Below are 24,668 nucleotides of genomic sequence, written 5' to 3' on the forward strand. Positions count from 1 at the left end.
ACGGAAGGCAATGGCACTAATAGGGCCCCCGCAAGAGAAGGGAGTTGGTCCCTCAACCCCATGCCATCCCGACCTAGCCATAGGACCTCTGTCTTCGAAGGATTTAGTTTCAATCGGCTCCCACAAAACCATCTAGCCACAGCTTCCAAGCTGTGGAAATGGAAGGAATATTTTAATTTTATCCCACCCACCCCAAAAAGAGATCATTCATTCATTAAAAACGAACTTTCTAATTACAGTTGGCATGACTTTCTCTTCAATTGTAGAGTTTCTCAAACACATTAGCTTCACCAAGATCCTGAGGGATGGTGGCAACATTTTGCCAAATAAGTTTTTTTTTTTTAAGGTGTGTGATCTTTTTGATCCTTGAGAGGGGTCAGGAGCAGTGCTATTTTTCTAGAAAAAGAGGTGCCAGAGCTCACCATGAATGCCATTCTTGAATAATGGCAATGGCACTCATTTGAGAGGTGCCGGAACTGAGTTCCTGCTGGAAAAATGCCCCAGGAAGGAGAGTCCTTTTAATTCATTCCTCCCTCTGCCATTTTTGATCAGAAGTGAACACTTCACATTAAACTCAGAGAAACTGATGTATTTGAGACGTTCTACGTGTTGGTCATGTAAGCACAAAAAGACCCATTGCAGAACCCCAACAAAGCAAAACTGGACGAAACCTAAACCATTTCCGCCTAGGGCAGAACTTACACTCTTATATAGTTTCAAAACTTGTGGGGATGGGTGGAAATCGGAGGAAAACTCATCTACCAAAACAGAAAGCCGACAAATTTCATCAGTCATGGCTGAAGATACCTGGAAAAGACGGGACACACAAAGGACAAGAACAGCATGAGGAGCCTTTTTACGAAACGCAAGCGGGGTGGTTATTCTAAATTCTTTGCAGATTGATGCTCAGGGCAGCTTTAACTTCCAGTACAACCTTGGGATTAAAACTAACGCAAGCATTCAAAGCCCATCACGTGCCCTTATTATCACAATGACCCTGAAGATATGAAGCTTCCTTATTCCATGTCAGGCCACTGATCCATCAACTAGCCCAGGAGCAAGCGGACTTCAGGCTATTTATCATGTTCTTCTGCAAGTTGCTGCTCTCTAGCCTCACAATCAGGATCCGTTCCCAGCCGCGCTGTGCCAGACTGAACGGAGTATGTCAGGAAGGGATCCTAGGCGCTTCCGCCTGCAAACCAACCCCCTTAGCTATGGCCTCCCACCTACCTTACAACCCTGCAAGGCAAGCCAGTAATAGTTTCCTTATCACAGATGGAAGGAGAGACTCAGCTGGAGAGATCGGGAAAGGCCTGGCTAAGGCCACTCAGTGAATTCCACCTCCCAGCTGATGTTCTTATGAACCCCTTTTGAGATCCATGAAGTGTTGCTGGACACTTACTGTCTTCGCTAACCATTGTTCCAGCACCAGAAGCCCTTTAAAGCCCCCCAAAGGTCTGTGGACAGCCGTGATCGGCATGCTCCGGGCTGGTTACCACAACATACCTTGTTGGCTACCTCCTCCGTGACTCCTTTGATCTTCTTCTTGATGTCATCTGTCAAAAGGTTGAGCTGGTTGCGGACAAATTCCAGTCTGTCCTTCTGATCTTCTCGCTCTTCCATTGAATGGACTCTAAGGTAAGTAGTGGAAATGCAGCCATCAACCCCAACAGTACGCCCAATGCCCCGGAGGGGGAGAAAAACCGAGCACCAAAGTGCTGCTGCCTCTCCCTGTCTAGGTAGGCTTGATGCAAAACTACACCCAAGGACACGGGCGAGAATGGCAGCTTGCCAGTTAAAGAAAGGCCCCAACCCCTTGGGAGAAGGGCCTTCCCAGTGGTGGCTCCCAAACGCTGGAACTCGATCCATAGCCACATTGGCTTGGTGCCCTCAATGTTTAGACACCCGGCAAAGTCTGTCTTGCTCTCACATGCTCAGGAGAACTTCTGAACTCTATTGGAGCCTTAGCCAATTGTCTTTTACCTACCATTGGGTTTCAACACCTTATGCTTAACATTTTTACCCTCTGCTTTTCATCTGCTGTTTTTACCGTTTGTCGTTACACTTTATTATACACTCACGCTGTGTGACCATATGCTGCCTAGGGATTATTTTGCAATACTCTTACAATAACTCCGTTAAGGCAAGCCAGTATTATCATTCTACTGCAGATGGACTGGGGGTGCGGGGAGGAAAGGGAGCCAGTGACTGAGACTCACTAAGGCAATCTAGCACATTCATTGCAGAGGAGCGATTTTTAATCAGATACGTCTCCAGTTCCCAGCGATTACATTACTCTAGTTCCCAAGGTACATGGAGAAATATCGTATTTTTCTGTGTATAAGATGACCCCCAATTTTTGACTAATTTTTTAAAAGCAAAAATCATCATCTTATACACAGAAAAATACGGTATGTTCCTCTTTAACGCAGAGCATATCTATTTTTTCATCTATTTTTCCAAGTGCTAGTGCTTGGATTTTTGGCAGGCAGGCAATGAATAGCCCTGCTTTAGAGGCAATTTGGGCACTTGTCATTTTCCCTAAACATGGACTTGGGATTCCAAAATTTCAGCAAGGGCAAAAACCAGTGTCATTGGGGGGAAAGCCCAAAACCTTCATTCATTCATTCGATTTATTACTCGACCATATTAGATTTATTAGGGTCAGTCCTAAATCAAGGGTACAAAGATGTATCTTTGTCATATGATGAAAGCTATACAATCAAGGTGCCAGCTTTGGGTCTGCCACAGAAAATGCCCTCTCTTGCCCAAATTTCTCAGGGCAGAGGAACTACTAAGGCAGCCTGGGTGGGGGTTGGGCTTTGCCGATCTTAACACCCAAGAGAGTCTGCAGGGAAGGAGGCCATCTTTCAGATATTTGGGGCCTAAGTCCTTAACGGCAGGGAGCCCTTTCCAGCCTGAGGGCTGCATTCTCTTCTGGACAACCTTCTGGGAGCTGCATGCCAGGGGTCACAGAATTATAGTCTTGAAGGCCTGGAAGGGACCCCGGCAACCATCTAGTCCAACCCCCTGCAATGCAGCGATCTCAACTAAAGAAGCCATGACAGAAGGGTAGGTTTTACCCTTATACAGAAGACTAGTTTCAACACCCACACTCCTCCAGGAGAACAAGAGGCATTATCAGGGTTCAAAGACAGGTGTTTTGTTTTGTTTTTAAAAAAACTCTCAAGGTGGGGATGAACTGGGACCAGTAGGGTGTGTGGTTAAGGAGAGTCCAGAGGACCAGATAAAGTGGCTCCCAAGCCTGAGGTTTAGGGCTTTAAACACTAATGTGAGCACTTTGAATTGGGCCCCCAAAACCAACTGGCAACCAAAGCAACTGCTTTGAAACAGGGACTAGGTAAAGGTAAAGGGACCCCTGACCATTAGGTCCAGTCGTGGACGGCTCTAGGGTTGCGGCGCTCATCTCTCTTTATTGGCCGAGGGAGCCAGCATACAGCTTCTGGGTCATGTGGCCAGCATGACTAAGCCGCTTCTGGCGAACCAAAGCAGCGCACGGAAACGGCGTTTACCTTCCTGCCAGAGAGGTACCTATTTATCTACTTGTACTTTGATGTGCTTTCGGACTGCTAGGTTTGCAGGAGCAGGGACCGAGCAATGGGAGCTCACCCCGTCATGGGGATTCGAACCGCCGACCTTCTGATTGGCAAGTCCTAGGCTCTGTGGTTTAACCCACAGCGCCACCTGCGTCCCTTTTGAAACAGGGACTACATTATATCTAAATGGGACGCCAGCCAATAGTCTGGGCTTCTGTATTTTGGATACACTGGATGCACTGAGACCTGAGTTGTCTTCAAGGGCAGCCCCATGCAGAAAGTGTTGCAGTAGTCCAATCTGAAAGTATGCAGTACGGTGGCCAGACCATCTTTCATGCATTTGAAGGGACAACTCAACGAATGTGGAGGCCAAGTGACCAGAGAAATCCCGTACTCACCTCTTGCCAGCAGTGGCCTAAGGGCTGCGCTATCTCCTGATAAGGGGAAGAAAGGTCAGCGCCACTCGGTGGCTCTTTCCCTGCTTAGCTGAGCAAGGTGAATATGATAGGAGAGGCCTACCTTTGATTGGCTGCTGCCACGTTTATGGAGTCCATAATGTTTTTCACTGTGTCTAGGATCTGTTTAGCTCTGATAGTGTGCTGCTCAAACTTGGTTTTCACAGCTGACTGCGAGATACACTCCTGCGAGGGGCCCAAGCCACAACACATTACTGCAATTCCATCACCAACACACGCTGGAATTTCACAAAGGCATTGTGCTGCTATGTATTAAAGCTTAAATCCTAAAGCAAATTATATCTTTGAAAATACACACATTTAAAGTAAAAAACATACAACAGAAGCGAAAAAGGAACAAAGGAAGATTGAAAACAAAATCACAAGTCAATAGCAGGAAGTTAGTGCTGTCACTGATGGTGCAGCTGCAGCAAAAATCGGGACCCTAGTTCCCTCCAGATGTTCTTGGGACTCCCACCATCCCCAGCAAACATGGGCCATGGGGTCAGGGATGATGGGAGATGCGAGTTAAACAATCTCTGGAGAGACAAGGTATCCCCACCCTGAGCCACAGTAATGTGCAATGGTCAAATGAAAAGCAAAAGAGGAGCAACGATGAATGTCAAGACATTTGGCATTGGCCATTCATTCAGAAGGAAGGAGCTGCTGTTGTTGCTACTTCTTGCTAAGAGTCACCGTGCACACGACAGGTTATAGGTGTATCGCTAAAAACTGAACATGTGAATGTAGTGAACACACCTATTCTACAGGTACGCTGGTTACTGAGCTGCGATCAGCTGCAGTTCCATTTTGAATGTAGGCTCCACGGCGAATGCAGGCTTGCTTCTGGCTAATATGGGGCATGACCCTAGTGCTCTTCAAGAATCTAGTGGCTTTGGATGCCAACTGATATAGAGCTGCCTTATCACTCCCCAGATTTGTCCTTCAAGCCCAGAATTGCCTACTTTGACTGGTAACAGCTTTCTTGAGCCCTGGAAGAGGTCTCTCGCATCAGCTAGGGTTCTCTTGATTGGGACTTTCTGCAGGCACCTGCTCCATCACTCCCCAAATATGCACAAATACGAGACATGCAAATGAGTCGGGCTTTCTGTATTCACACATAGCCCACAATCCTGAAGGAGGACCTTGCACATCTTTGAGATACCCAGTGGTAATGCAGGCCTCTCTGAAGGCAGGCTGATGCAGCCGTCGCACAGAACTTAAGCTGACCCAAGTGTATCTTTAGGCACCAGGCAAAAACATTCCTCTTCTTCTAGGCCTTTGGCTAATTAAACACTCTATAGCCTTTTAACACCGAAGAATTGATGCTTTTGAATTATGGTGCTGGAGGAGACTCTTGAGAGTCCCATGGACTGCAAGAAGATCAAACCTCTCCATTCTTAAGGAAATCAGCCCTGAGTGTCACTGGAAGGACAGATCCTGAAGCTGAGGCTCCAAGACAGAAATCCTATGTATGTGCCAAATGCCATATAAATGTAAGAAACAAACAGAATTCTCTCGTAGCTCAAGTCATTCGTGTGAAGAATCTGTTGTTCAGTTCACCTATCGTGATAAACCATGGTTTGCTGCAAACAGGCTTGAATGGGCTGTTTTGATCATTGTTGCATGCAGTGGAAGGAAATAAACCATGTTCACAAGAGAAAAGCCAATGACTGTGGTCTGAATGCTCCCAGTACGAGCAGCAAAGCAAACCATGGTTTATGGCTTATTGCAACCCACAGTTTATGGCTCACAAGACATATGAATGCAGCCTGTGCAATTACAAACATGTGGCGAACAATGGGGCTTGTCCTCTGGGAACAGTGGAAAATTAAATTTTCTTGTATCTAGGTTTACTTGCACTCAGGACATTTTAGATCACAGCAGGTGACAGAACCAAAAAATTTTAAAAATGGAAGGAGAAAGAAAAAGGGAAAAGAATACATAAGGAGAGTTCCTTGATCCTCGATGAAGCAGATCTAGAAATCAGCAATGAAAATGCAAGAGGCTGGCATGTAACAGCACATTGTTAGAGCTAGACAAGACGTGTAGGAGAGTCAGATTCCAGACAGGCAAATAGGAAGAAGGCGAAAGGGTTATAATCCCATCCTGTGCACTACACAACCAGAAAATCCATAGCAGAAAACTATAAGAAGTACAAAAGTTAGTAATACCTCAGCAAAAAAATCAACAAACAACATCAGAAATGATAAAGGAGTACACAATTCAAACAAGTTCACACATCAACATTATTGGAGCAACCTGAGTTACCATCTTGAAACCTGGTCTCCTCCCAACAATAACTCAGTGGTAGAGTACATGCTTTGCAATAACAATAACAACAACAATAACAATAATTGCTTTTGACAACAGAAGATGAGTTTTAAAACAATACAAAATAGACAAGTTTTGCATGCAAAACATCCCGGGTTCAATTTCAGGCATTTGAAGTTAAAAGGATCTGGGGCAGGAGAGAGACTGGGGGAAATCCTATGTGAGACTATGGATCAGAGTAGCTGGGGCAACCCAGTCAGACGGGTGTTTGTTTGTGGTACGAATAACAATATAATTAGTATTATGGATACCAACCAAGTCAGATGGCAGGCAATGAGCACCTAGGACATTCCACATGTAATGCATGCGCTCAGCTACTGAGCTGATGGCTGCGGGGAGGCGGCATGGCTCAATCCAGTCATTTTATAAATAGCTGCCTTGCAGTTCAAGCACAATGGCAAGTTTGTTGGAAAGGCATTCCTCAGCCTGGTGCCCTTCTGGGCTATGAGGTGCACCAGCATGGCCAGTGATCAGGGATGAGGGGAGCTGCAGTCCAAGAATGCTTAGAGGTAAACATTAGGTTGGGGAAGACGGCATTATATAATGCTGGGGTGGTTGCAAGTGAAATTCCTTGCCGCGACTATTGTTTTGCCATCCAGAACTCAGGACACTTGTGAAGTAGAGCTCAGCACATGTTAATTCCATCACTGAAACCGCCATCCTATTCAGGAGAGCGTAATTTAAATGTGTGTCTCCCTTTTCTCTCCCCACACCCCGTTTTGTGACAGTTGCAAAGCTTCTTGCCTGACCCCTGATTTGTCCTGCCAACACATGTTGCCTTCTAAGAGATGCAGTAAAAGGTAAAGGGACCCCTGACCATTAAGTCCAGTCGCGGATGACTCTGGGGTTGCGGTGCTCATCTTGCTTTACTGGCCGAGGGAGCTGGTGTTTGTCCGCAGACAGCTTCCGGGTCATGTGGCCAGCATGACTAAACTGCTTCTGGCGAACCAGAGCAGCGCACGGAAATGCCGTTTACCTTCCCGCCGGAGCGGTACCTATTTGTCAAAGCACTTTGACGTGCTTTTGAACTGCATTCTAACAAAGGCAATCAAATGAACCCAGGCAATGAGAGGCTTAACATCAAATCATTTTGTTACAGCAGCTGTTATATAGCAACTACACATACTTCTTGCCAAAATTTCTCATTCTGAATGCCTTTAATAAAGCAGAGTCGACCAATACATTGGGGGCGGGGGTGAGAACAGATGTGCGTTACTTATTGACTCATATAAAGAGAATTTGAAAAGAATTTGAGTTATTCTAACTCGGTATAGCGTACGCCGATTGGCAGCAAACCAGACGGCATTCCCAGCCCTACCTTGGGAATGAACCTAGGACCTTCTGCAGTCAAAGCAGATGCTCAACAGCCGAGCTATGGCCCTTCCCCAAACATTTGACAGGAATTACCTGTCAATGAGTGGGACGTGGGTGGCACTGTGGGTTAAACTACAGAGCCTAGGACTTGCCGATCAGAAGGTCGGTGGTTTGAATCCCTGCAACGGGGTGAGCTTCCGTTCCTCGGTCCCTGCTCCTGCCAACCTAGCAGCTCGAAAGCATGTCAAAGTGCAAGTAGATAAATAGGTACCGCTCCGGCGGGAAGGTAAACGGCGTTTCCGTGTGCTGCTCTGGTTCGCCAGAAGCGGCTTAGTCATGCTGGCCACATGAGCCGGAAGCTGTACGCCGGCTCCCTCAGCCAATAAAGCGAGATGAGCGCTGCAACCCCAGAGTCGGTCACGACTGGACCTAATGGTCAGGGGTCCCTTTACCTTACCTGTCAAAGAGTATGCTTCCAATCTAAAGGCCTAGAAGAGAGCTGGACATTTGTGCATTGGCACTCATGAGGAGGAGGAGATAAGGAAGGTGAGGGTGATCCCCCTTTCTGCTTCCCTCTTTGAGGTGAGAATGGGAGTTGCAGTCCAAAATATATGGAGGGCATCAAGTTTGCGAAGGCCGCCTTGCAGCCTCCGGGTGGATGCCACCAAAAAGCCCACCCTGTTGCATGTGGCAGGAGTAACATTGCCAAACGGCTGGTTGCAGATGAATCACAGAATTGCAGAGTTGGAAGGGGCTCACACCAATGACCCTGAGATTAAGTGTCTCACGCTCTACCAATTGAGCTATCCAGATGAAAGCTGCAACATTTCAAACTAGCCTTCCTAGAAAAATGCTGCTGCTGCGTAAGTATATACAGTGGTACCTTGGTTTATGAACTTAATCCATTCCGGAAGTCCGTTCTTAAACCAAAGCGTTTTTAAACCAGGGCGTGCTTTCTCACAGCAGCGGGGGACTCAATTTACAAATGAAACACGAGTACTCAACAGCAAGCGGAATATGTTCTTATTCCAAGGCAAAGTTCACAAACCAAAACACCTACTTCCGGGTTTGCAGCGTTCTTAATCCAAGTTGTTCATAAACGAAGCTGTTCTTAAACCAAGGTACCACTGTACAGTATATTAAAAACCAAAGCACAACTGTTTTAGACTCTCAGGAAGTTTACCTCAAACATTTTCTCAAATTGCTGAAATTCTTGGAAGCGTGTCTGAAATCCATCGGCCAGTGCCCCACCTGGAAAAGCACAAAGCAGCTGATGAGGTTTGATGTGGGAGGTTTATAAACAGGGATGGCCTCCTACCAGCAATGATGTAGCAGCTGATTTCCTGAATTGGCTTGGGAGTTGGACTAGGTTACTTGGAAGTCCCTGATTCAATTATCCAAGTTTTCCAAGACCACACAGCAAAAGCCTCATTTTTAATAAGGCTTCTTTGAAAAGCTGCGCTTTCAAAGGAACATTACATTGCAGGATCCCACATCCAATACACACCTCCCTCAGGCATGCCCTGGGCTCTCTGTTTCCTGGCGCTGAGGACTTCCTTGGCCGAAACGAAGAAGATTCGGTTCTGGGCTTCGGAGGGATCCACGACCTTGAGCTCATCTACCAAGAATGTCAGGCACCGCTCCATGTGCTGCTTGCGCACCTAAAGAAAGAGAGCAGCAGCACATCAGGGCAGTCTTCAATCAGCTGAGAGTTATACAAACGGCCTCTCTGGGTGGGACTGCATCTGCATTGTCCCATTGACTACCAAGCCAGGTTCAAGGTTCTTTGTATTAACTTGCAAAGCCCTGAACAACAAAGATTTAGGATACTTCATGGAAGCCCGAACCCTTATATCCCAGTTCATTTGCTGAGATCATCTGTTGGAGCATTCCTGATCATTCCCAGGGTTGGCGAGGCTCATTTGACAACAAGAAATAAGAGGCTTTAGCATCATCCGTCCAGTCCTGTAGAATTGTTTTACTGATGTTTTAATATTCTGTAAACCACTTTAAGATTTTTCTTAAAAATATAAAGCAGTATATACCGTATTTTTCGCTCTATAAGACGCACCAGACCATAAGGCGCACCTAGTTTTTGGAAGAGGAAAACAAGAAAAAAAATATTCTGAATCCCAGAAGATGAAGGCTCCCTGCTGCCCTGAAGAGGGGAGGCTGCACACGGCTAAGCAAGAAGCCAGGACAGCCTGCGGGACTGCAGCACAGTGATCCTGCTGGCTGTCCCGGCTTCTTGCTTGGCCGCGCAAAGCCTCTCCCAGGCAAGGGGAGCCTTCATCCCCTGCCCGGGAGAGGCTGCGCGCGGCTAAGGCTCTCCCAAGAGCCGTGCTCCCTTTAAAGAGCGTGCGGAGTGTGTTGGCAGCTTTTCCCCGAGGAAAAGAGAGCGTTGAGCAGAGCCTCCCCCCTGCATTCGCTCCATAAGACACATACACATTTCCTCTTACTTTTTAGGAGGGGGAAAGTGCGTCTTATAGAGCAAAAAATACGGTAAATGAAATAATAATTCTCTGCCAACAGAGAATCAGCCGTCGCCTTCCGTTCCAACTTCTAAACACCTGCTGAAAACCTTCCTGTTCTGCCTTTTCTGCAGTGGCTCCATGTCTGTGGAATGCTCTCCCAGTGAGGCTTGCCTGGCACCTTCATTATACATCTTTAGGCGCCAGGCAAAAATGTCCCTCTTCAACCAGATCTTTGGCTGACTAACATTCTATATGCTTTTAAATGTGTTTTCACAGTCCTCCCGCCCCCCGATCTGTCCATTTAGGTAAGCAAGAGGCTACACCAGCACATGAACTAAACAAAAAAACCAACAACAGAAAGGGGAGAGCTTTTATTTATTTATTTCCTACAACCGTGTCACAAAAATGGCCTTAATGTGTTCCCAGAGTCAAAAGTACTAATCAGGGAAAGGATTACTGTCCTTTGAAGTTAGTAGTGAAAACATCCACACACACCCCTCAGTGCAAAACAATTCATTTGCACCTCAAATGTCACTTTTAGTTGGAGGGAATAAAAACTCTTGGAAATTCTTGTTGGTTCCCACTAGTTCTTTCTTTTTAGTTAACCAATTTTAAGCTACGCACTACAGAGGTCTTGGATGATACTTTGCTTTATTTTTGGTGTGATCTAAGCCACCCTGTTGGTTGCATATCCTGGGACGATGATCCCTGAACTCACTTCAACCTCTTGACAGCTTAAATACACAGTTTTTCTTAAATACCAATCTAATACACCCACAGAGCCCCTTCAAAACAATTGAAGAACTCACATCCTCCATGTATTCCGGCTCTGATGCAGAAGCGTCCCATCGATTATTCAGGATGAAGATGTTTGGTTTAGAAAGTTTTTCATTTACTTTATGGAAAAAATGCTTTTCCTATTAAAAAAAAAGGTGGGGGGGGAAGAGGAAAATTTAAGCCTTTAAACTCTGAAACATGGAGCGCGAACACATGTTAATTGTTAGGTCTTCATGCAGCACGTTAAGAGCAAATGTAAAAATAAATAAATCTGCAAAATGTCTATGGTGAGTTAAAGTGTTTCATGGCCAGGGCTGATGGGAGCTGCAGTTCAGCAACATCTGGAGATTCCCCACACCTGCTTGCAGGCTTTCCCAACATGGCATCTTCCAGATGTTTCGAACTGCACCTGCTATCAGCCCCAGACAACTTTAAGGCAAGTGACCATTGTTGGCCCCATGTTGCTGGTGGGGGGCTGAGGCTAAGAGCAGCTCGATGAAGGCGAGTTCACAAGAGAGGTGAGAACTGAACCCGTAATTTTTTTCATTTGCAGCTCTGTTGTACAGTCATTATACCACATCAGCTCTCAGTTCAGATAAAATGCTGATTTTTATGTTTATTAGATACCCAGCTTTATGAAATATTTATTTATTCATTTATCTTCATCTTCACCAACTGCCTCCAGAAATAGCACCTGGGCCAAAACCTGGCTTTCAGTCTAGACCCCTCGTTTCGATTTTGGTTCTGCCACATGGCAATTTCCTTCAAATCCCACCTTTCTACATGTGATTCCCAGGCAGTCTCCCATCCAGGTACTGATCTGATTCACACATGTTTATAGTGCTGGTAAATTTGCAATATTACAGACAGTGCCCTGGGATGCCCATACAGTGTGGACCACATAGCAGAGGGCACTTAAAATCCCATTTGGAGCTTTAAGTCGCTTTCTTAGGAGGTATTGGGAACTGTCCACTATTAACCTGGTGCAGGGGAGCTGGGGAACCTCTGGCCCTCCGCATGATGCAGCCCTACAACATCCATAAGTCCCAGCTGCTGCTTTTACTGGTTAGGGCTGATGGGAGTTGGGGGGTGCACATGTTTTCCCTGTCCTGTGATACAGAAGATCTATTGCAAACATCAGCTTCACCAAAGGAATGCCACCCGAACAGTATCTCTGGGGTTTGGTCATCTGCCTGCCATAATATTTAATTACTACAGGAAACAGTCTCATGCTCCAGGAGGGTGACTGGAAGGAAGGCTGATCTAAGAGCCTTAAAATAGATTTTTTTGGGGGGGGGGGGAGGGTTTATCCATAGGGTTTGGCTGTGTCCCAGTGTCTCTTGAGAAGGCAACATGCTCACCAGCATGAAGTCTGCACAGTCATTAAAACATTTTTTTACCCAAATAAAAGAATGCCGAGCCACCTTTGGCCTTTTAAATTGTAACTTCAATACAAAAGCAAAGACTGCTGTTTGTTTGTTTTTTAATTGACACATACAGCCTCGCAAACCCAAGCAGTTATAGATTTTGGGCGAAGATCCAAAATTCAGAAGAAACTGCAAGCAGGCATGTAATTTCACTAATGATTCTTGGCTTTGTATCAAGCAGACCTTTGAACGAAGATGCAGTCAAACTCAACTTCCCATCTTCCCCTTGCTTGTTTGTCCAATAAAGAAAATGCTCTGCAACAGACTTAATTTAAAACACTCAGATGTTGCTATTCCACTAAGAGTCTGCACAATATCTCAAGCCCTTGTATGCTGACCCAAGGAAAGGTGTGTTGCAAATGAAGTTGCAGATTTAAACAAGCCTTACTGTGTTCATGAGGGTCGACTCTGAATTCGCAACTAAAACAAAGACATCGGCATCCAAACAGAATTTGTCAATCCAGGTGTCTAGCTCTGTGGTGACATCGGTGCCAGGGCTGTGGAATGAAGTCAGAGAGTTACTCAGCAACCTGAAGAAGTTATTCCCATTCAGAAATAAGAACACAGAAGAGGGAAAGTCCAACCTCATTTTGCCTTAATAATCCAAGATATGAACTAGCCTTTTGGCAACTCCCCCACAGGTGCTTCTTTCCTTCCTTAATGCAAGTCCGCAAACCAGGAAATTTTCCATCAACTGTTGCTTCTTAGCCTGCCTAAACCAAGGAGCTACCATAGTAACCATAGTTTCCTGGTTTGGATGAAACAGGAAACTGTGGCGAATAGAAGATTTCCTCGTTTGACTGGCAAGTTGTATGGAGGGAGAAATGAAGGGGTGTTGAAATGAACAGAGGTGAGCAATGCTTGCATGGGGTAGTGGTGAATGAATATAAATGTTTCAACAGCGGATAATTATGGAAGACGTTCCTACATGAACCCACATTAGACAACAGGGACAAAGCAGTATTTGCTCTCCCCGCCCCCAATTACACAGCTCTGATAAAATCCCACCACAACCACCTGAGCTGAGCTCCTATTAGACCCAGAAAGGAAGTTTCCATTGGAAGCATTACTTTCAGAGCAAATAGCTTGGAGGGTAGGACAGAGAGGGTGTCAGTTTTCACTGGGGCTCCCTGGGGTCCTGGTCTTGATGCCTTGATGCAGCCCTACTCTCCCTGGGGTCCTGGTCTTGATGCAGCCCTCATACAGTGGTCCGCTGCAGGTTCCACCACACTGTAACATATCATTTGTGAATATTATGTTTGAAGCAGGAAGCACATCCCTGTTCTGACGGCATCTTGAAATTTGCCTGCGCTGTCCAGTGACACGCAACTTTTCATTCACACCCCTTGACCTTTGGATCCATTGTAAAATTTCAGGTCTTCTCTGCATCTGTACTCATCTATACATAGCTACCTATTCTCCTAATCGGTCCTTGTAAGCAGCATACTTATGATTATGCGTTCGCATGACTTCCAGTGAAATACCAAAGAGGAGCCATAATACAAATTACTAGGAAAATGTTCTATTAAGTAAGCAACACAAGCCTCGATTAAGATCAAACCAACAGCAATGACCTCTAAATTCACACAATAAATTTGCTGGACTTGCAAACTACAGCAGACCAGCACAGCTGCCCTTCTGAAAAGCATCACTTTCACCAGTTTTTTGTTTGTTTGTTTGTTTGTTAAACCTCTCTCAGGAAGTCCAACTTCCAGGTCCTCTGCATTTCAAAAGAGAAAAATGGATAACCTGAAAGTGAAAGGGAACACGTCTGCACTCGTGCTTGGCTTAGTTTTGCAAGCACACTTAAAATTCAGCCAAGTGCTAGATTCCCTTTTTAAGCTCCAGTCATGGGACTTCCTCTGGTTTTCAGCTGTAACCAAGCCAATCTGGGCACAGAGGCTTAGCAAAGAAGGAAGTGCAGCCAAGGGAGAACCTGGGGCATTCCAAAAGAACGGTGCATTTTCTCACGGCACCTTTATATGCCCAACAAAATTCAAGAGCTGTACCTGTCCACTAACACCAAGTCGTCTCTCAAGAGGGCACACTTAGCCTTTGGCCAAAAGACGTGGACCAAGCAGCCAGCCTCTAAGTCTTTATCCATATGAAGGGCATGCGCAAGCTGATTAACAGTCTGTAAAAGAAATCAAAAGGTTAGGAAGAGACCGGTGCTTCTTAAGCTGGCATGGTAATTGAAGGACCAGCATTCCTAAATAAGCTGTTGGGAGTTTACACTGGTCCTGAAAGACCAACATTGGCTCCCAGTACGTTTCCGAGCACCCTTCGAAGTATTGGTGCTGACCTTTAAAGCCCTAAACAGCCTCAGCCCGGTATACCTGAAGGAGCGTCTCCAGCCCCATCGTTTAGCCCAGACACTGAGGTCCAGCTCCGAGGGCCTTCTGGTGGTTCCCTTGCTGCGAGAAGTGAAGTAACAGGGAACCAGGCAGAGGGCCTTCTCAGTAGTGGCGCCCACCCTCCCATCAGATGTCAAGGAAATAAATAACTATCTGACTTTCAGAAGACATCTGAACGCAGCCTTGTACCAGGAATTTTTAAATGTCTGATGTTTTGCATTTTTTAATGGGCTGTAAGCCGCCCAGAGTGGCTGGGGAAGCCCAGCCAGATGGGTGGGCTATAAATATTATTATTATTATTACTTCTTTTCATATATAAGTGCAGAACTCTTACATATAATAGAGGTTTGGCCTCTCCTCAGCTACGTTTCTCTGTGTGTATTCAATGATTCACCATCCCATATCCCCTTACTTTGAAAATTCAAATTGTCCTCATTTGCTCCACACGTTCTTACCTTCCTTCCAAAGCAGGCGTGGGAGATGATTGGCGCTCCAGATGTTGCTGAACCACAACTCCCATCAGCCCCAGCAAGCGTGACCAATAGCTAGGGGATGGTGACAGTTGTAGTTCAGCAGCATCTGGAGGGACACACCTTTCCCACGCTGGTCCTAAGGCCCTTCCCCCAAAATCCAGAAACACATACTGGATAATAGGCAAGTGAGGTGTCCACCATGTAGCATCTGTTAGAATTCCTGCTCCATGACTGCAGTCATGGGATTGTTGTCTTTCACATGACGGTGTATGTTTTGACTCCACAGAGTGGGAAGTGATGGAGACAGGATGTTTGTGTTACTGTGTTCCGTGAAGTGGGACTATTGTCCTTTGTTCTTTTTCTCTTTGCTGTCTGATTCTAGAGAAAGAGAGGGAGCCATGTTGCAGTGCTCTGTGTGTGTTTATATGTAAATAAAGTAGGTTAGCCAAAATGCTGAGTTGCTGAGGTCTGTTACGCAAGCTGCAAAGACTCTGCGGATCCCTAAGTGTGCCGGTGTCTGTTGGCATTGGTCGCTGTGATGTTTGGGCTGAAGAAAGCTTTTGAAGCTCCCAAACGATCGACCAGGAGGGAGAGAACATGTCTCTGCCAGGGTCCTACTCGAGAGTAGGATGAGCTCCTGACAGCCTCCAGTAGTTCAGCTGGACCCCTCTTCCTCCCCTGACTGCCACTCACAAGGCTCCTCAAGAACCATCTTGCTCCGAGGAGAGAACTCTTATTTTTAAAAAGATTCTCACCCCCACTATAACTTGTCTTTGCTGTTTTATTATACAGTTTTAATTGATGCTTATGGTTTTAGTATTCTAATGCAAACAGCTATGTAAAGTTTGCATGAAAAGCAGGACACAAATATCTTGAAATAAATGAAAGCAAAAGAAATTAACGAGTATGTAGGGACATTTGTGTTTGTCTTCTGTAACAGAAATTGAACTTTCCAAATCTCTGCGTTAACTCCTGTCCTCCCAAATGCCTCATTTTTAGCGTCTTCTGCATCAGCCTTTGCCAAACTGGTGCCCTCTAGATGTTTTGGACTACAACTCCCATCTGGAGCAGCCAGCACATGCAGCTGATGGGAGTTGTAGTCCGAGGACACAAACCTGGCTGTTTTAGATTTTTTTTAAAAAAAGATTTTTGCCCTTATTGTTCTGTGCAGTAGAGAATAAATTCTGAAAAAACTGGCATAGGACAACTACTTCTTAAAACTTGGAACATATTCTTCTGTGTGGCAGAGGGAAAAATAAAGGATGACAGGTAAGAAACGAGTGTACATGTGTAGTCCTTTTAATAAGGTTTCTGGACACCAGTTTATAAGCCATGAGAATCCGTACCTTCACACTTTTCTTTTCATCCGAGCCCTCAGTCATGAGGTAAGCCTTATCGCCATCTGTCCCTTCCACACTGAGGAAACAGTTGGTTGTGTGCCCGATGCCACTGGGGAGCACTCTGTCCCACAGCATGGCATTGATGACAGAACTCTTTCCGCTGCTGGTTCTGCAAAGGAGGGCAAGCACAGTGTTAAACTGCCAGGTTTCATTTTTTTTTTTAAAGAATATTTATTCCAATTTTAAAGTTACAAAAAAGAAAAAGAAGAAATAACAAACCATACACGTTACAAAAAACAGACAGTAAGAAAAAAAAAACTCAACAAATAAACATACATCACAATAAAGAATAACAAAAATCAAATTAGACCTTTACAACCTTTTTCCCTTTTACTTATTTCCATGACTTCCTCTCACCTCCCTGCTTTGTATTCTAGTTTAGATCGTATCTCCAGCAAATCCTTCTAACCTTCTTTTCTTTTACTTATTTTAACATTCGATAGTATTTAATCCTCCTCTATCCTCATTTTACACTTCATTTTTACTTATTCCATTATACCATATCTGCCAATACGGCCTAATATTCTTTTCCAACCTTTTTCTAACATTCTTTTATATTACAGTATTTCTGAAGATATATTTTGAATTTTTTCCAGTCTTCTTCCATCAGCCCTTCTTCCTGGTCTCGAATTCTGCCGGTCATCTCAGCCAGTTCCATATAGTCCATCACTTTCATCTGCCATTCTTCTCGGGTAGGCAATTCTTGTGTCTTCCAATATTTCCCAATGAGTATTCTTGCTGCTGCTGTCGCATACGTAAAAAAATTTCTGTCTTCCCTTCGCACCAATTGGCCGACCATGCCCAAGAGGAAGGCCTCTGGTTTCTTCACAAAAGTGTATTTCAATACCTTTTTTAGTTCATTATATATCATTTCCCAGAAGGCCTTGATCTTTGGGCACGTCCACCAAAGGTGGAAGAAGGTACCTTCATTTTCTTTACATTTCCAACATTTATTATCGGGCAAATGATAGATTTTTGCTAGCTTGACTGGGGTTAAGTACCACCTATAAATCATTTTCATTATATTTTCTCTTAAGGCATTACAAGCCGTAAATTTCATACCTGTAGTCCATAACCATTCCCAGTCAGCAAACATAATGTTATACCCAACATCTTGTGCCCATTTAATCATAGCAGACTTAACCATTTCATCCTGTGTATTCCATTTCAGCAGCAGATTATACATTCTTGACAAATTTTTAGTTTTAGGCTCTAACAATTCCGTTTCCAATTTGGATTTTTCCTCCTGGAAACCAATCTTTTTATCTAGGTTAAAAACCTCCCTTATTTGATAATAATGAAGCCAATCTCGAACTTTAGTTTTTAATTTGTCAAAACTCTGCAATTTTAGTTTATCTCCAACTTGTTCTAAAATTTCACAGTATTTTGGCCAATTTGTCTCCATATTAGTTTTTTTCAATGCCTTTGCCTCCATTGGTGACAGCCACCTTGGTGTTTTACTTTCCAACAAATCCTTATATCTCACCCAAACATTAAACAATGCTTTCCTGACAATATGGTTCTTAAAGGCCTTATGCGCTTTAACCTTGTCATACCATAAATATGCATGCCATCCAAACACATTATCAAAGCCTTCTAAATCCAAAATGTCCACGTTTTCAAGAAGTAGCCAGTCTTTCAGCCAGCAAAATGCGGCTGATTCATAGTAAAGTTTAAGATCTGGCAGGGCAAATCCCCCTCTTTCCTTCGCATCTGTTAGTATCTTAAATTTTATTCTAGGCTTTTTGCCCTGCCAGATAAATTTGGAAATATCTCTTTGCCACCTCTTGAAACAGTCCATTTTATCCACAATTTGCAATGTTTGAAACAAAAACAACATTCTAGGCAATACATTCATCTTTATCGCAGCAATTCGGCCCAACAATGATAGCTTCAATTTTGACCATGTTTCTAAATCCTTCTTCACTTCTGACCAACATTTTTCATAATTATCTTTAAACAAATTCACATTTTTAGCAGTCATATGCACCCCTAAATATTTCACTTTGTTAACTATTGTTAATCCTGTCTCTTTCTGAAACCTCTCTTTCTCAATCTCTGTAAGGTTTTTCTCTAATACCTTAGTTTTCGTCTTGTTCAATTTAAAACCTGCTACTTGACCAAATTCTTGGATTAATTGTAATACTCTTTTTGTACTGGCTTCTGGCTCCTGTAATGTCAAGACTAAATCGTCAGCAAAAGCTTTCAATTTGTACTGTTTAGCTCCGAGTTGTATACCTTTAACCAATTGGTCTTTTCTAATCATATTGAGCAAAACCTCCAGGACCGATATAAAAAGCAATGGGGAGACTGGGCAACCCTGTCTTGTTCCTTTCTCTATCTTAAATTCTTCTGTAACTACATTGTTCACAATGAGCTTAGCTTTTTGTTCCGAATAAATTGCACCTATACCATTTTCAAAACTTTGGCCTACCCCCATCCCCTGCAAATTTTTCTTCATAAAACTCCAAGAAATATTGTCAAACGCTTTCTCTGCATCTACAAATATTAAAACAGCTTTGGTATTGATATTAACTTGCAGTTTTTCTAAAGTATTGATAATATTCCTCGTATTATCTGACAGATGTCTCCCGGGGAGAAAGCCCGCCTGATCTTTATGAATCTCTTTTACCAATACATTTTTTAATCTTTTAGCCATAATTTCCGCAAAAATTTTGTAATCCACATTAAGTAGGGATATGGGACGGTAGTTCTTCAGCTGTGTCTTCTCCACTTCCGTTTTTGGTATAAGTGTGATGTATGCTTCTTTCCACGACTCGGGTGCTTTTCCTCCCCTAAACTGCCAGGTTTCAAACCGAGTGAGAACACTCCATGCTAAATTAAAAATCTAGCCCAAGAAATCAAAACGTCACTTTTTAAAAAAATTTAAAGCTTAATTATGTCATGAAAAGGTTAAGCCAACTGAGTTCGTTGGTACGATTCATACCCCACCCCATAAATTTTGTGTTATTCCACAGAATTCATTCTGAGAGGGGCGCTGAACAAGGCAGAGCAATGAAGCCATAAAACCTTGGACATTTATTCGACTCTTCAGAGATCTAGCCAAGCAACATCTACAGGCTTTAAAAGTATCGTTTTGCAAACATTGCAGACAGAAAGATGATTTTATGAAATCATGAAATGAATTCATAAATGAAAACAGAGCCTCTCTGGAAGCTGAATTATATACGTACTAGCACACTGTGTTTTCTTCTATACTCTGGTGGAATCATTAGACAAAGGCTCTTTCTTTGGGGCCACTGTTCAAATAGCCTTCTCGTTCTCCAGCTTTGGGAAACTTCCCAAGGCTGCTTTACTTTGCTTTTGTTCTCCCAGGTTGTTCAAGACACAACTTACGGGAAGTCAGATTATGAATCTTAATTCTCATTCAAAGCAAGAGCAGCTCTTGGGGAGAGGGGACAGATAGTGTTAGCAGCCTGATTGCCTCCCCAGTGAAACTTTCCCAAACAACGAGAAAGGGGAGAGGAGGAGGAGAAGACCTAAAAACAAAGACCTCCCATGAACAGCATTAAAATAAAGGTGAACTGTGAACCAGGAGGTCTGCAGCTAAACTGTCATCTCCGCTGAGCTCAGTAGTTGGGAAACTCACAATCTCTCAGCCTTACTCAACCTATCTGCAATATGGGTATGAATGATTCTGAACGGCCTTGCAAGGTTGCTTTAGGGACTGATGAGACAGTGGAACGCTTCAGTGCTTCTTGCACCACTCATTTCTATGAGACTTGTTCAGAAGAGGCTCCTGGCAGATTGCAACCGTAATTTTACACACTGATCCCAAATAAGAGTCATTTAACACTTACCTGCCAAAAAAAGCTACTTTCATGTGTCTTCGTGCGAGTACCCCACCAATGACTGCCAGCTTCTTCTTGTACTCCTCTATTTTTGCCAGTTCATCCTTGGTGGCTATATCTTCAAGTTGCGGGTTTTTGTAAGTTTCTGCCATTAAATGGGACAATGTCACAATGACACAACTGGCTGCTATGCACAGCAGTGCTTCCTTAATCCAATGGGACAAATTTGTGCAATGAGGGATCAAGACCCAGTACTTGATCCCTTGTGCTGACTCTTGTGTTGCCTTATCTCCCTAGACTCATTGCTAGCAACCTGGTTACCTGGTCCAAATATTTCAGAGATTAGCAGATTAGTCTTGACCCATTAAATCACAGACCTACATGTGGTCATATGTAACTCTACAATTCTATGATTCTAAGTACTTCCAACTCCATATCCAACATCTGCTACTGCTTATTTTCTCTCTCCTTAACCCCACTTCCCAGCACAGTACAGAAGTGGTAGGGCCACTTTTCTTCTTCATTCTTCCTCATCTCAGTACTCCTAGAAACATTATTTTCCGGTACCCATGAACGAAGGAAGGCATTTCTACTCTAATCATTTCTAACTAGATGGCCAAAAATCAAGGCATGTCAAGAAGTTCCTTCTTGATTACTGGATTTGATTCTAGATTTCTGTTCTCCAAATAGGAAAACATTTAAGGATTTCTGTTTCCTTTTTGTATCTTTACCAAAGTTACGTGACCCAACACTCTTCCCCTATTAATCAAATAAGCAGCATAGGTCTTCCTCCTGAATGCCCTTGGAAGGCTCCAAATAATCAGCCAGTTTACACCAATGTTCGAAAGCGCACTGAGCATAGGTAGCACTCAGAGAAGTTTTCATTTACCAGATGCTGTTCAGGGATCTCAGAATCTGAATGGGTTGCCAAATAAATCCTTGGCACTCAACTGCATGCCCCAAGGCAGCCCAAGCTCTTCTGTGGTATCAAAGTAGCTAACAGGTGTCAGAAGGGCTGCAAACTGCTGCTTGCCCAGGCCCATCAGAGCAGCTGAGTCAATTGAATCAAGCGAGGCAAAGCAGGTAGGGAAGTCATGAGCCCTATGGGACCAAACCTAAAAAGGTAAAGCGGGTGGCGCTGTGGGTTAAACCACAGAGCCTACGACTTGCCGATCAGAAGGTCGGCGGTTTGAATCCCCGTGACAGGGTGAGCTCCCATTGCTCGGTCCCTGCTCCTGCCAACCTAGCAGTTCAAAAGCACGCCAGTGCAAGTAAATAAATAGGTGGGAAGGTACCTTCTGGCGGGAAGGTAAACGGCGTTTCCGTGTGCTGCTCTGGTTCGCCAGAAGCAGCTTAGTCATGCTGGCCACATGGCCTGGAAGCTGTACGCCGGCTCCCTCGGCCAATAAAGCGAGATGAGCGCCGCAACCCCAGAGTCGGCCACGACTGGACCTAATGGTCAGGGGTCCCTTTACCTTTATGTAAAGCCCACAAGCAAGACCCACGTGCAGCAATGCCCTCTCCACTGGTGATTTCCAGCAACTGGTATTCAGAAGCACGCTGCCTCTTCCAGTGGAGGTAGAATATAGCCAAAGTGTCTAGTAGCCACTGAAAGCCTTATCCTCAGTGAACCTGTCTAATCCTCTTTTAAAGCCACCCAGGTTGATAGTCATCACTGCACCTTGTGGGACCAAATTCCATAGTTAAGTGGCAGAACAAACCGCTAAGCCCTTTTCTAGTTTTACAATGTGTGTTGAGCCCCTAGTCATCATTTTTGCCAACTTCTTCACTCCCAAGTTTACCATGCTAACAGTAACTCGATTGTATTTCAAGCCAGGCAGAATCAAAACAGACGACGGACTCTCTAACCAAACCTGCCCTCAACAGATTATGGTGAAGCATTCTTAGATACTACCTACACATGCTGTGTGAGAGAAGGAATGGTTCTCAGTGTTTTCCTGCTGCTGCAAAAACATATATTCCCTGCCCCTCTCCAACTAAAAACTAACCTTCAACAAAATGCGTTCCTTCCGTAACATAATCCAGGAGCTCTTCAAAAATGGCAGTAATCGTCTTCTTAGCCAGCACAAAGTGTTTCAGGGGGGAGGGATTAGTGTCTGCCATTATGCAACTGAAAGAGTAAATGGTACAGAAGTTAAGAGAAAGTGAAATTTAACTCCCAATCCAAGCAAGTCCAAATACATTCAGCAACCAAGGCAATACATCAATGGTGTCTTTTGCAAGGAGAGTTTTACCCCCCTCTCCCATCTCTCCACCACAAATGGAAATGAACGTTCCTGGGCATAGGCCCCTCCACAGACAGAAGGGATTCCAGATGTTCCCACAATGCTTTGCATTCCACACAAAAGCATCCAAGGTACCTTCTCTTGGCAGTCAATGGAGGTGATGACAGCTGGAGATATGACAGCTGAGAAAGATACTCCTCTGCTGCCTTTCCCAGTGGTATTGTACTGTGGGAAATGAATTTTCACATGCTTGTTCAAAAGTACTGCAAGAATTTCAAAGTACTAGGTATGGATCCAATAGCAGGGATATTTACTGTAGGTATCTGCAAATTACTTCTACTACTAGCACTACAGTGGTACCTCAGGTTACAGATGCTTCAGGCTCCAGACTCTGCTAACCCAGAAATAGTACCTCAGGTTAAGAACTTTGCTTCAGGATGACAACAGAAATCGTGCTCCGGCGGCGTGGCAGGCCCCATTAGCTAAAGTGGTGCTTCAGGTTAAGAACAGTTTCAGGTTAAGAACGGACCTCCAGAACGAATTAAGTACTTAAGAAGAGTTTGGATTTGATATCCCGCTTTATCACTACCGGAAGGTGTCTCAAAGCGGCTAACATTCTCCTTTCCCTTCCTCCCCCATAACAAACACTCTGTGAGGTGAGTGGGGCTGAGAGACTTCAAAGAAGTGTGACTAGCCCAAGGTCACCCAGCAGCTGCATGTGGAGGAGCGGAGACGCGAACCCGGTTCCCCAGATTAGGAGTCTATCGCTCTTAACCACTACACCACACTGGCTCTCACTTAACCCGAGGTACCACCGTACTACTAAGTGTACTTTTACAGAACACCAAGCACATTTCTGAGCCTAATTCAATGTGATGACTTTGGTCTACAAAGCATTATATGGCTTTACGGACCAATATTTTTGAGGTTCTGTATCTCTTCCGATATGAAACTACTCAAACTCTTCAATCTTCATCTTAGCCCCTCCTTCAGGTACTGCCTCTGAGGAAGGTTTAAAGTGTCTCAACAAGGAATAGGGCCTTTTCAGTTGTGGCTCCTTACTAGTGGAATGCTGTCCCCAGTGAGGTCTAGATGGTGACATCTTTAACATCCTTTTGGTGACAGGTAAAAACTTATTTCTTTCCCCAGAGATGTGATGGATTAAGATGTTTTTGCTGTTTTATTAAGTCTATTTTGTACAAATTTTATTGTAAGGCATTGTTTCTTATTTGGTACTTTATACACTTTATAATTTTATACTTTATACGCTTAAAATTTTGTAAGAGGCAACTAATAAATTAAATATTAATATTTTATTGTTATTCACAGGACTTATTAGTCTCTTTTTCACAACATGTAAACTCAAAGTGACTTACAATATAATGTAATAAATAACCATCATTATCAAGCTTTGCTTCCTTGTTGTAGAGAAACCCAATCATCAAAAAATCATGTCATCCACAATTAACATGTGTATATTTAAGCCTTTTGAACTTCTGCGCCTTTTGTATCCATGTTCAAAAAGTGTAATTCAATTCTGCCATACAATATTTCAATCATACTCCAGGATAAAGTGATTTTATGACTAGCTGTTATAATCCTAGAGACAGGAAAAAACCATCTCCCATACAATTCACCATTGCTAAAATAAAGAAGATAAGAAATAATATGTATTATTATGAAATTAGACTGTGAAATTTAATCAAATGAGGGGGACAAAACAGCAAATTAGATTAGTAAAGCAGGAATCCTGTTTTCACAGTGGCCAATCAGATGTTGCATTAAATTTTATGCATTCCCTTTATCCCCCTGTCCAAATGTTAATTTCTCCAGATTAGAAAAATCTGTGCCATACTGACCTAGAAAAACACTGGGTGTGTATCTCTGAGGTGCTGGAACTGTCAGCTCCATGCAATATATGGAGCGTGCACTTTGCCAGAAATGCAGTGTGATGAAAGACTTTCTATTCTGCATAATGAATACATCTCAAATAGCAGAGAGCTCCGTGGAATCTTCAACAATAATATGTTTATTGGAAACACAAG

At 43.9% G+C, this 24,668-nt stretch overlaps 1 protein-coding gene across 1 annotated transcript in view; it reads right to left on the minus strand.

Moving 5' to 3' along the window:
- The window catches only part of MFN1 (mitofusin 1), a 36,612-nt gene that overhangs the window by 10,536 nt on the left and 1,408 nt on the right, over positions 1 to 24,668 (minus strand). Inside the window, exons 2-12 of the mRNA XM_081007911.1 lie at positions 22,387 to 22,508; positions 20,387 to 20,522; positions 16,512 to 16,674; positions 14,348 to 14,472; positions 12,727 to 12,835; positions 10,944 to 11,051; positions 9,168 to 9,321; positions 8,844 to 8,911; positions 4,077 to 4,198; positions 1,507 to 1,633; positions 703 to 807 (exon numbers count right to left, since the gene is read on the minus strand). Coding sequence (XP_080864037.1) covers positions 703 to 807; positions 1,507 to 1,633; positions 4,077 to 4,198; positions 8,844 to 8,911; positions 9,168 to 9,321; positions 10,944 to 11,051; positions 12,727 to 12,835; positions 14,348 to 14,472; positions 16,512 to 16,674; positions 20,387 to 20,522; positions 22,387 to 22,508 — 1,339 coding nt within the window. The remainder of the gene's footprint in view (positions 1 to 702; positions 808 to 1,506; positions 1,634 to 4,076; positions 4,199 to 8,843; positions 8,912 to 9,167; positions 9,322 to 10,943; positions 11,052 to 12,726; positions 12,836 to 14,347; positions 14,473 to 16,511; positions 16,675 to 20,386; positions 20,523 to 22,386; positions 22,509 to 24,668) is intronic.

The sequence above is a fragment of the Podarcis pityusensis genome, assembly GCF_964106645.2.
Source record: "Podarcis pityusensis genome assembly, chromosome: 5".
NCBI lineage: Eukaryota > Metazoa > Chordata > Lepidosauria > Squamata > Lacertidae > Podarcis > Podarcis pityusensis.